We start from the raw sequence: 12,302 nt of genomic DNA, 5'->3' as shown, positions 1-12,302 counted from the left end.
GAACACAATGTGCACAGACTTGGCTGAGTGTCGGGCCAATGAACACCGCAGCTTATCCCCAGCTGGTCTTGCTCCATGGATAAGTAGCTGAGACAAAAGGTCCCAGCTTTCCCATAATCGTCTAAGTCCCCTCCTCTCTAGGTTCCCCCTCCCCGAGCAATCAGAGACTGTGCCTGCCTGCAGCCAACCTCTCCTCCCTCTTCATCTCTCTTCTTGTTCTGGGCGACAAGTGGGAATGGGAGCTTGTTTCAGCAGGAGGGAGAGACACCAGCCTGACTCTTCATCAGCCAGACTCTGCCTCTTGACCTCCCTCCTCTCCTGCTTCAGCTTCTGCCTCTGATTCTGTCCTTCTCTCTGCAACAGACTCTCCGCGCTCACTAAACCCTGTTGCCCCTTCAGCTTCTGACACCCCTTCTTCCCAGTCTTCTCCCTCTGACCACTCATCATCGTCCCGCCTCTCCCCAGGCTCTGAGCCTTCTTCCCTTGGTGGCTCCCCAGCTGGTTCCTCCCGCCATTCCTCTGCATCCAACCAATCCGTGACAACGGGCACCCGCCCTCCCTGGATGTGATGCCCGCCAGTTGGTTAGCCCTGATGTGCCAGGCTTTTGACAAAGAACAAATGAATCGTGGCATGGTGGGTGGGTGGGTGGGGGCACCTGGTTCAAGACTGTGTTGTGTGGAAAGGGGGCTTTAACCCTTTGCTCTCGTTGCCATCTTGATTTGAATCAGCTCCCCCCCCCTTACCACCTACTTGCAATGGGAGGAAAGAGGCAAAAAAAAAAGAAGTTTAATGCCCTCTACCTGTAACTCTCCCTGCCAGGTTATGCATTTTTCAAAAATATCTATATGAACCAGCAACACAGAGAATAAAATATAGCAACAATTCAAGATAGTGCATTAACAGTTACAAAACAGTTACAAAACAGAACAGAAAAGCACGCTAATGTCAACAGGGCCAACCAATATCTCGTGTTAATAAATGCTGAAACACTGGTGGCCACCAATTTGGATGACTTTAGAAGAGAATTAGACAAATTCTTGGAGGAGAGGGCTGCGATGGCTCCTAGCCAAGATGCCTGTGTCCTGCCCTCCGCAGTCAGTGACACCTGTTGCTCTTGTGGGAGAGTTGCTCTTGTGCTTTTCTGCTTATGGGTTTCCCACGGAAGCATCTCCAGAACAGGAAAGAACTTCCTGACAGTAAGAGCTGTTCAGCAGTGGAATTTGCTACCAAGGAGTGTGGTGGAGTCTCCTTCTTTGGAGGTCTTTAAGCAGAGGCTTGACAGGCATATGTCAAGAATGCTTTGATGGTGTTTCCTGCTCGGCAGGGGGTTGGACTAGATGGCCTTTGTGGTCTCTTCCAACTCTACGATTCTATGATTCTATGATCAGTCTTTATTTAGTTGGTAGGGGGCAAGGTGAGATAACCTGTTTGAGTCAGTTTGAAATCAACGTCCTGCTTCCACATCCCAGGATAGACAATCTGAAGGGGAAGAACAGAGCACAATGTCCCATCCTAGATGATTTACCTATTTTTATATATTGCATTCCCAGCCCACCTCTCTCTGCAAGGAGCTCAAGGCGGCACACACGGTTCTTACCCCTCCCCTCCTCTCATTTTATCCTCACAACAACCCTGGGAGTAGGCTGGGTCGATTGACTGTGGCTGGCCCAAAGTCACCTAGTGAGTTTCCTGGCCAAGTGGGGATTCGAACCCTGGTCTCTTCCAGGCCCTAGTCCGACACTCAGCAGGGCTGCTGCCAACTAACCAGCCAGGTGGACGCTTGGCCTGGCTCAGAGTCAGTACACAGCAGTTTCCTATTCAACAGGGTGAGGCATTTCGCTGTATGAGCTTAGAAGAAGTTCAGGAGAGCCTGTGAACATTAAACCTGTTTCCTTCTATGCTCTCTCTTGCGCCTCTCCATCTATCTCACCCATAAAGGTCTACATCTTCTTCTTCATCATCATCACTATGCAATCTTGCAGTGGACCTGCCCCCCTGCTGAAAAGTTTTGCTGACCCCTGGCTTAGATGGAGAAGAAGATCTAGAGCAGGGGTCCCGAAACTAAGGCCCAGGGGCCGGATGTGGCCCAATCGCCTTCTAAATCTGGCCCACGGACGGTCCAGGAATCAGCATGTTTTTACATGAGTAGAATGTGTCCTTTTATTTAAAATGCATTTCTGGGTTATTTGTGGGGCCTGCCTGGTGTTTTTACATGAGTAGAATGTGTCCTTCTATTTAAAATGCACCTCTGGGTTATTTGTGGGGCATAGGAATTCGTTCATATTTTTTTTCAAAATATAGTCCGGCCCCCCACAAGGTCTGAGGGACAGTGGACCGCCCCCCTGCTGAAAAAGTTTGCTGACCTCTGATCTAGAGCAGAAAGATGATCACAGAAAAAACCAAAGGAGTAGTATAGCTATTGAGATTATAGTTCCCCAGAAGCAGAGCAGAGCAATCGACAGTAAGTCCTGATGTGAAATCAAACCCAAATAAACTGTTTCTACATTGGGAGGGGGCGCGGGGCTTTTCAGCCTGAGTTTGTCTCTTAACATAAGAGACATAAACTATCACCACGTAGCTATGTGTCCATGGGTTTAGCTTTACCCCTGGAGACTCGCAAAGAATGTGTGAGCTTTCCAGATATAGCAATGAATAAGGCCTTCTCGAACCAGGTATCAAGAGAAAACCCAAGTTAGAATTACATAATTGTAGAGCTGGAAGGGACCCCAAGGGTCGTAGTGTCCAACCCCCTGCAATGCAGGAATCACAAATACAGTATCCCCAGGAGATGGCCACCCAACCTCTGCTTGAAAACCTCCAATGAAGGATAGTTCACCACCTTCCAAAGGAATTTGTTCCACTGTTGAACAGCTCTTATTGTCAGAAAGTTCTTCCTGAAGTTTAGTCAGAATCTCTGGAGGTCCTCTCCTCTGGAGAAGGAGCAAACCAAGCTTGCTCCACCTTCCTTGTGACAACCCTATAGATGTTTGAAGATGACGATCTTCGGTTAGTCCTCCATTCCTGGGTGGTGGCTAGTCAAGCATCAGCAAGTAAGTGCGGAACGAGAGATTTGACTCGGAACCATTAAGGAAAATGGAATGGATGAAAAAGAAAAAAGTCCACGCAATCCACATGAGATTCTCCAGTGGGTGGGTGAAAAGTACAGTGGTTGCCCACCGCATGATAACTCACCATGAAACACAACTCTCTAGGAATCCCTATCCCAGTGGAGAGCTGAGTGGGGAAGCAATTGCAGGGCTGTCAGGAGATGAGATAAGGCACTGAAAGTTTATCTCATAAGCAGGGTAAAGTGAATATCATAGACTCACAGAGTTGGAAGGTGTGGGAATATTTAGGAAGGTAGGAGGGGATATATTGTTTTGATATTATCTCTCTTCACTCACGCTAGTGAGAAAACAGGAGCGCACATTCCCTTGTAGCTTATAGTGAAGCCGTTGACTCTCTAGAGCTTGTTAAAACAATAATTAAGCTTGTTAAATAACTTTTTAATAATTTTCAATTATAAGACTCCAATATGCACCATATTATATTAATACCAAAGAGCAATACCAATTCAAATACAAATCAGTTACATAGCCAATTATAATTTTTTGTGGCTTCCCACATGCTGTACTCCAAGGTCTAATTCCCTTTAATTCTCCCTCCAGACTATTGCTCAAACCAAATACAATCCACTCTTAATAAAACCCCTTAAACCACAGCTACAATACCGGTAATTAACTTCAATTCGCATTAACACACACCGTGTATAATAATTTGTAAATTCGCAAGTGAAGTTCTCCTTTCTTCTTCCTGTGTGAGGTTTTAATTTCCATCAATTGTTCCTCTAATTCTTTATCAAATATTATGTCCATATTAGTTATTCCTGGTCCTTTTCTGCCTTGTGGCTTTTTTTGACTCAAAGTTACTCTGGAGAGATCTCTCTCTTTGCTCTCAACTCTTCTGATTGCAACTGCAAAATTCCACTTTTGATTTCAGGCAGGGAGTCACCCAGCATCCTGCCAAAGGCTAAGCCCTTTTAATTAAGCAATCCACTCTGGCTTGTCCAGTCTGGCTTGTTCCTGGTAAAATTCCCCTTTATTTCCCTCTTAAAATAAGAATAACACAACAAGGTCTTCTTGAGAAATGACAAGGAAGTTTTACTCACATTCAGTTCACAGCCGTCATCTGAAGGCAGGCTTTATCTTGTGGTTACAGTTTCATTTGTAGAGAAAAGAAGTCTGAGCTAGGTCTCAGACTTTCTGCTTGTGGCTTCCTTCCATCCTCAGTAAGGATGAGCCATGTGCTGGCTAAGAGCCAGGAGCTCCAGAGATGCAGAAGCGGAAGTCCAAAAGGGAAGAGAGCTGCATGACCAGCCCTTTTACATGGTCAGCTAGGGTCACATCCATCTACCTCAGGCATCCCCAAACTGCGGCCCTCCAGATGTTTTGGCCTACAACTCCCATGATCCCTAGCTAACAGGACCAGTGGTCGGGGAAGATGGGAATTGTAGTCCAAAACATCCGGAGGGCCGAAGTTTGGGGATGCCTGATCTACCTGGTCACATCCGAGGGGAGGAGGCTCCAGAGCAGGTATGACAGGAAGTCCTCCCTGTCTGGAGCCACATTCCCCTGTGTATCCACTCTAGGAAACTGGAAAATGTTGTACTTGACTGCTCTTGCAATACATCCCACAGAAGGGACCCCCCAAGTGTTGCTGCTCCAGAGGGCCTGGAACCATCTTCTGCTACCAATTGTTGGGGAAACGCCCTGGGGGTGCTTGCAAGCCCCCGAATCTCTGAGCATTCTCCAGTATGCGCAGCTCTGGAAAAGGCATCTCCCTTCTCTTCCTGTGTGCTTCCAGCAACATACATCATAATGATATATGCACACTGAGCTTCTGGCAAAACACAGCAAGAAGCGTGAGACATCCTAGAGCTAATCTACTATTTATTTGCACACTATGTACAGACAAAAGCATAATGGCGTCCGTTCCCTTCAACAAGAACTAGTAAAAGTGCAAGTTCATTACAAAGTACATTCAGCGGAAGAGAGAAGACTGCCGTTCTGTTCTCACACTCTCTCACAGTCTGTGACCCTTTTTAAAACATCTAATGCCCTTTTAAAACTTGTAGTGAAAGGGGAGATTATTGGGTGTTTTCATTTTTGTTATGTATTTTGTGTTTTATATTATGATTTCTTGTTGTGAACTGCCCTGGGATGTATGTATGGGTATAGAGCGGTATATAAATTGAATGAATGAAGATGAAGATGAAGATGAAGATGAAGAAGAAGAAGAAGAAGAAGAAGAAGAAGAAGAAGAAGAACCTCGTGTTTTTCCAGATTCCTGGGACAGGACATTTATCTGACTCAAACAACCAAAATGGCTTTAGCAATAGTTTCCCCACACACACACACCTCTCACCTGGGGCACTTCCTGTCTGTCTCTCTCCCAATGAGGGTCCCAATGGGTCAACAGACTCTTGGCAGTTTATGAGCAGCTTAACACCTTTCACTCCCCCCCCCCCGACTCTCACCCAGAGGGGCATGAACTGTTCACCCACAACATAAGCCCCCCACCATTGTTCTGAACAGCAGCAACAGAGCAAATGAACAAGGGAGAGGGACAGCCCCGAATTTACAGAAACCATCCCAGTTTCTGATTTGATCCCAGAATGTCCTGCTTTTCCTTAGGACGTCTCTATTTTCATCGGAGAAATGTCGGAGGGGATGGAGTTATGCGACCCCCGAGTCAAGGAGCTAAGTAACTATACAACCTTTGTTGGCAGGCTTTAAATTAAATAAAGGGAAAACCAATATGTTGGTCAAAAATATGGATAAAAAGGAAAGTGATGATTTACAAAAGAGGTATTATGGTAGCAAAAAAGGTAAAATATCTTGGAATTTGGCTGACATCTAAAAACATAAATTGATTTAATGCTAATTATGTGCCAATCTGGAAGGAAATTAAGAAGGACTTGGATATATGGCAAAGGTTGAGTTTCTCATTGTGGGGACATATAGCAGTCATAAAAATGAATGTGCTACCTAAAATTCTATTCCTTTTCCAAATGCTCCCGATCATCAAGGGAACAGGACAATTCAAAGAATGGCAAAAAAATCCTCTCGAAATTTGTCTGGCAGGGAAAACCACCAAGAATCAAACATAAACTCCTCATAGATAAAAAAGAGAGAGGTGGCTTTGGTATGCCAGACCTGAAGATCTACTATGAGGCATCCTGTTTAACTTGGTTAAGGGAGTGGATAGTTTTGAAAGATACAGAAATATTGGATCTGGAAGGATTCAACAATAGATTCGGGTGGCACTCATATATGTGGCAACACAAGGTGAAAGCCCATAGAGGATTTCTCACCCATGTATTTAGAAAACCAATCTTTGAAGTGTGGCAAAGGAACAAAAATCTACTTGAAAGGAAAACACCTACCGGTAGATGGCTGTCCCCAACAGAAATCCTAACAGTTAAAAAACTAAATATGGACAATAGATGGATTACATATGAGGAATCGATAATAGAATCAGAAAAAGGATTGAAGCTTAAACCATATGAACAGGTGCAGGATAAACTGACAGGTTGGATACAATATCACCAAGTTTATGATTTATTTAATGAGGATAAAAGGAAATGTGGATTCAAAAATAAAAAAGTCTAAATTCCGAACAGAGTTTGTGGATGGAAAAGGTAAATATTTGTCAAGGATGTATGACTTTCTGCTAGAATGGAATACCAAAGATGAAGTGGTAAAAGAGGCTATGATAAAATGGGCGATTGATTTGGGTCATAATATCGAATTTGAGATGTGGTCTAAACTGTGGAACCAAACTGTAAAATTTACAGCATGTGCGGTACTGAAGGAAAATATCATGAAAATTATGTACTGTTGGTACTTAACTCCGGTCAGACTTGCGAAAATGTATAGGATGAAAAATAAGAGTTGTTGGAAATGTAAAGGAAAGGAAAGGAAAGGAATTTCTACCATATGTGGTGGTTATGCGATAGAGTAAAGAGATTTGGGAACAAATTTTTAATGAACGAAAAAATGTTACAATACACTTCCGCCCAAAAAAACCTGAAGTGTGCTTAATTGGGCTGATAGGAAATGAAATTAAAAGAGAAGACCAAAAACTGTTTCTATATGCCACCACTACAGCCAGAATCTTGCTAGCTCAGAAATAGAAAGCAACGGACATACCAACAATTGAAGAATGGAGAACAAAATTATTGGCAAAAATGACTGGAAGGATAAGGGACCAAAGAGACCAGAGGTTTCAAAGGATTGGAATAAATTAATTGAATATTTAAAAAAATTATGACAAAGATATGAAGACGCTGACAGGCTTGATATACCTGCAATTATAAACTTTAGAATCTCTAACCATAAGTAAGAGAATAAAAAAATCCTTCCAGTAGCACCTTAGAGACCAACTAAGTTTGTCATAGGTATGAGCTTTTGTGTGCATGCACACTTCTTCAGATACCAACTTCTTCTTCATAGGTATCTGAAGAAGTGTGCGTGCACACGAAAGCTCATACCTATGACAAACTTAGTTGGTCTCTAAGGTGCTACTGGAAGGATTTTTTTTTTTTACTGCATCAGACCAACACGGCTACCTACCTGTAACCAGTCATAAGTGAGAGAAGTATACAATATAATCAAAGGCTAGAGACGAACTCAGGAAAGCTGTAAATTGAGTATGGACTTGAAAACCAACAGTAGAGACAGAGCCGTCTCAAGCCGGTCGGGTGCCCTGGCGCCCCCGCCCTGGTGGGCGGGCGCAGCACGCAGCACGGCTTCCGCGCGGCTTTGCCGCACAGCGCCCTCCTGCCGGCCTGGCACCCTGGCGCCCCGCGCCACCGGGACTACCCCTAGAGCCAGGCCTGAGTAGAGACGGAGGGAAGTCAAAGGTTCGATCGAGTTTCGGTATTGATCTGTAGAATGTAATGTATGTGTGTTAAATGTTTTTGGTTTTTTTGTTACGGTAAATATATATATATATATATATATATGTATGTGTGTTAAAAATATATATAAAATATAAAATGGGCAAACCCAGGGGGAAAAAGTAACTATACAACCTTTGGAAGACATCTGAAGGTAGCCCTGTATAGGGAAGATTTTTGTTTTTGTTTTAATGTTTAATGGGTGGCGTATAAACAATACAATTATTTATTATTATTATTATTATTATGGAATAGGACGTCCCTATTTTCATTGGAGAAATGTTGGCGGGCATGTTTCTCTGCTGCCCGCATTTCTCCCTCAAGGTCAGCTGGACAACCAAAAAGGGAGCATGCAATGAGGTTTCCCGGCCTCTCCCATCTCTGCGCAGAGACAAGCAGCCATCAGCAGGACCCGTAAAGCATTAGCAACGAACCATGTGCAGGCCATTGGAACTCTGCATTATCTGTCATAATCATGCATGGCAACCATCACACGGCTTGCTTACACAGAGGAGCTGTCCTTGTAGGAATTATACACCATGCGCAACAGATCCGAATGAGAAGCTTTCCTGCTTGATGTGAGGATGAAGAGTTTGGGCGATTCCAAAGCTTGCAGCCTTCGAAGCCCGATGCAAGATACAATCCTGCCCTTGGACGCCTCTGTTTTGCAAGACCAGCCTGCCAGTCTCTGTCTCAGTGAAATACAACTTTTGACATAGTCACAATTTAAGGAAATTCCCTGGCCTTTTCAGGGGCAGAGAAAGAGAGGGATGTTGTCATTCCTTGCCTGGGAATTCCATGAATTTTTAACCAACAGCAGTGGATGTACAAAGCCCCCAAGTCTTTCAGGTATGCTGCCAAAATATCCCTGTTTGGTGTTTTCTTTTGCAAACAGAAGAAAGGCTGCATTTGCAATCAGCTGGTGGTTTAGCAGAAAGCAGAAAGCAAAGAGAGTTAGCAGCGTTGTCCCTCTTGGGATCAAGTTAGAGAGGGAACACGGGCACTTCCAAGCCACTTAGCACAACGGTTTGGTGGTCCAGCTGGAGCCTGAAGTTACCTCATGGCTGAGTGGGCAGCCCGTTCCTCCTCTGGCGTTGTCTATAGCAGAATGGGGCGCCTTGCTGGAAAAAGTGCTAAAAGCAAAGCCCTGTACGAGATAATATTCCTGGGCAAAGACGCCCTCCTCCTGCCGGCCTAGTGCAACCCTTAAGATACATTAAGATCCCCTCCGTAGCAGGGGAGGAGAGGATCGGCCCCTCTGCAAGGAGGGCTACAGTGGTGCTAATGCCTCCTCCAGCTCTGCTGCGGTGTTTTATTCTAAAAGATTCAAAGAAACTACTGTATATACATGTAAGATGGCAGGATCCCCAAGGACGGGCTCTGTGGGGAGCTGGCTTCAGGCAATAGGCCCATTGGCAGACCAACTCTGCGTTACAAAGATGTCTGCAAACACATACCCTCCAACATTTCTCTGCTGAAAATAGGGACGTCCTATTCCATAATGATAATTTTTCCTATTTATATCCCTCACAACTTACTCTGGGCAGCTTCCAACATACATGAAAACATAATAAAACATTAACTTCCCTATACAAGATTGCCTTCAGATGGTTCGGGGGTCGGATAACTCCATACCCTCCAACATTTCTCCAGTGAAAATAGGGACATCCTAAGGAAAAGCGGGGCATTCTGGGGTCAGATCAGAAACTGGGACAGATTCTCTAAATCAGGGATGTCTCTGGAAAATATGGACACTTCTTCCTTCTCGGTTTCCTCTGTGCTGCTCCTTCCCCCTCTGGCAATATTTTGCATTCACAACATGTGTTGTTTATACTTCTAACAGGCCAATCTTATTACATAGTCAAGGAAACATTAGTATTTCCCTCTGGAAAGAACAACGTCACTTGAAGCAACTGACCTTTGCTGGAAGGATTCACACACACACCCCAAGTCCATCACCCCTTTTGTTCCATCACAGAGCTCAAGGTGGTCATAGGTGGGGAACTTCTGGCGGGTGTCCCATCCGGACACTGGCTAGATCACTCCTGCCCAACCTGGTTGAACCTGCCAGAACCTGCTTGCCCAGTACCAGTTGTGGGACAAAACAAAAGATAAACCTCTTTCTTTCTTTTTTACAAATTTATTTATTTGATTTTACATATTAAAGGTTACAATCATACCACAACACCTTCCATAGGCACAAGATTCTCACGGATCTCTGAACTTCCCTCCTCTTCCTCTGTGGGTCCCATTATTAAACATTTTCTACTGCATGTGTGTGTGTAATAATATCCAAATTTCACCATTAAACTACAAGTGTTATTCCAATCCTACTAACTGTTTACAATGGTTTTTAAGGTAAATTATAAATTCCCCCCATTCCTTATTAAAATTTTGGGCTTCCTGGTTTCTGATTTTCCTGGTCATTTTTGCCATTTTGGCATAGTCCACCAACTTGATCTGCCATTCTTCTCTGGTAGGGACTTTGTCTTCTTTCCATCTCTGGGCTAGCAGCATCCGCGTAACTGTCATTGCATACATAAACAATCTTTTCTGTTCCTTTTATTAGAATTCCTAATAAAAAAACTTCTGTTAACCTCTTTTAAAGCCATCCAGGTTGGTGGCCATTGCTGCCCCCTGTGGAAGTGAGTTCCGTAGGTTAGCTACATGATGCAGGAAGAAGAACTTCTTTTTATCTATCCTGAATATTCCAACTTTCAGCTTCATTGGGGGTGTCCACAAGTTCTAGTGTTATAAAAGAGGCAGAAAAACTGTCCTTACTCCACTTTCTCTATACCATGCCTTAATAATAATAATAATAATAATAATAATAATAATAATATATTATTATTATTATTATTATTATTTATACCCCGCCCATCTGTCTGGGTTTCTCCAGGCACTCTAGGCAGCTTCCAGCATAATATTAAAATACAATGATTCATCCAGTATGAAAAGCTTCCCTAAACAGGGCTGCCTTCAGATGTCTTCTAAAAGTCCGATAGTTGTTTATTTCCTTGACATCTGAAAGGCGCCACCACCGAGAAGGCCCTCTGCCTGGTTCCCTGTAACTTTGCTTCTTGCAGCGAGGGAACAACCAAAAGACCCTTGGAGCTGGACCTCAGTGTCCGGGCAGAACGATGGGAGTGGAGACGCTCCTTCAGGTATCCAGGGCCGAGGCCATTTAGGGCTTTTAAGGTCAGCACCAGCACTTTGAATTGTGCCCGAAAACATACTGCGAGTTAATGTAGGTCTTTCAGGACCGGTGTTATATGGTCCTGGTGGCCCCTCCCAGTCACCAGTCTGGCTGCCACATTCTGGATTAGTTGCAGTTTCCGGGTCACTTTCAAAGGTAGCCACACGTAGAGTGCATGGCAGTAGTCCGGGGAGATAACCAGAGCATGCACCACTCTGGCGAGACAGTCCGCGGGCAGGTAGGGTCTCAGCCTGCGTACCAGATGGAGCTGGGAGACAGCTGCCCTGGACATAGAATTAACCTGCACCTCCATGGACAGCTGTGAGTCCAAAATGACTCCCAGGCTGTCCTTCGGGGGCACAGTTACCCCATTCAGGACCACGGAGTCCTCTACACCTGCCCACTCCCTGTACCCCAAGAACAGTACTTCTGTCTTGTCAGGATTCAACCTCAATCTGTTAGCCGCCATCCATCCTCCAACCGCCTCCAGGCACTCACACAGGACCTTCACCGTCTCCACCGGTTCCGATTTAAAAGAGATTTAAATGAGAGGTGAATTCCTATCCTGTCGCCTCTTGCTCAGTTAAAAAGGGCTGCAACCTTTCCCTGTAGGGGATCCCCTCGATCATTTCGCTTGCCCTTTTCTGAACCTTCACAACCTCCTTCCTGAAGAAAGCTGGTGTACTCCTCCCCAAAGCAGACATGCCAGATTTTTTCAGCGAGACCTTTGCAACCTGCTGCAGCTCAAACCTGCAGCTGCCAGACAGTTTACAGGCAACAAATAATTCTGTGTTCAGGGACAACACGGAGGAGGAGGAGGAGGCAGATCACTGCAGCTGGCCTCTGTCAGGCAGATCAGGTATAAAAACTTCAGAGAGCAGCTCTTGCTTTTCGGCTCGCGTCTGCCTGGACTCCCCAAGGACATGGCCACCAAGGTGGAAGTGAGGGTCAACGGGCACCCAGGAGGAGTCCTGGCCGGGGCAAGGGAGCACGTCCAAGCAGTGACCAGGAACTATATCACCCACCCGAGACTGAGTGAGTATTTTCGGGAGGCGTCAGGAGCAGGCAGGGAGCTGGAGAAATCTCTTGCCCGTGAGCACTTCGAAAAGGATGCTGCTGCGATTGCCAAGACTTCTCATGTCAGG

General features: G+C 45.0%; 1 protein-coding gene across 1 annotated transcript in view; it reads left to right on the top strand.

The window, feature by feature from the left end:
* The first annotated feature begins 12,002 nt into the window (after window positions 1–12,002).
* The window catches only part of ATP6V1B1 (ATPase H+ transporting V1 subunit B1), a 68,880-nt gene continuing 68,580 nt past the window's right edge, over window positions 12,003–12,302 (top strand). The window contains exon 1 of the mRNA XM_035103697.2: window positions 12,003–12,192. Coding sequence (XP_034959588.1) covers window positions 12,081–12,192 — 112 coding nt within the window. The 5' untranslated portion in view covers window positions 12,003–12,080. The remainder of the gene's footprint in view (window positions 12,193–12,302) is intronic.

Source organism: Zootoca vivipara, chromosome 9 (genome assembly GCF_963506605.1).
Source record: "Zootoca vivipara chromosome 9, rZooViv1.1, whole genome shotgun sequence".
NCBI lineage: Eukaryota > Metazoa > Chordata > Lepidosauria > Squamata > Lacertidae > Zootoca > Zootoca vivipara.
The sequence above is the reverse complement of the archived record's forward strand: the minus strand, read 5'-3'. Positions and strand labels throughout refer to the sequence as shown.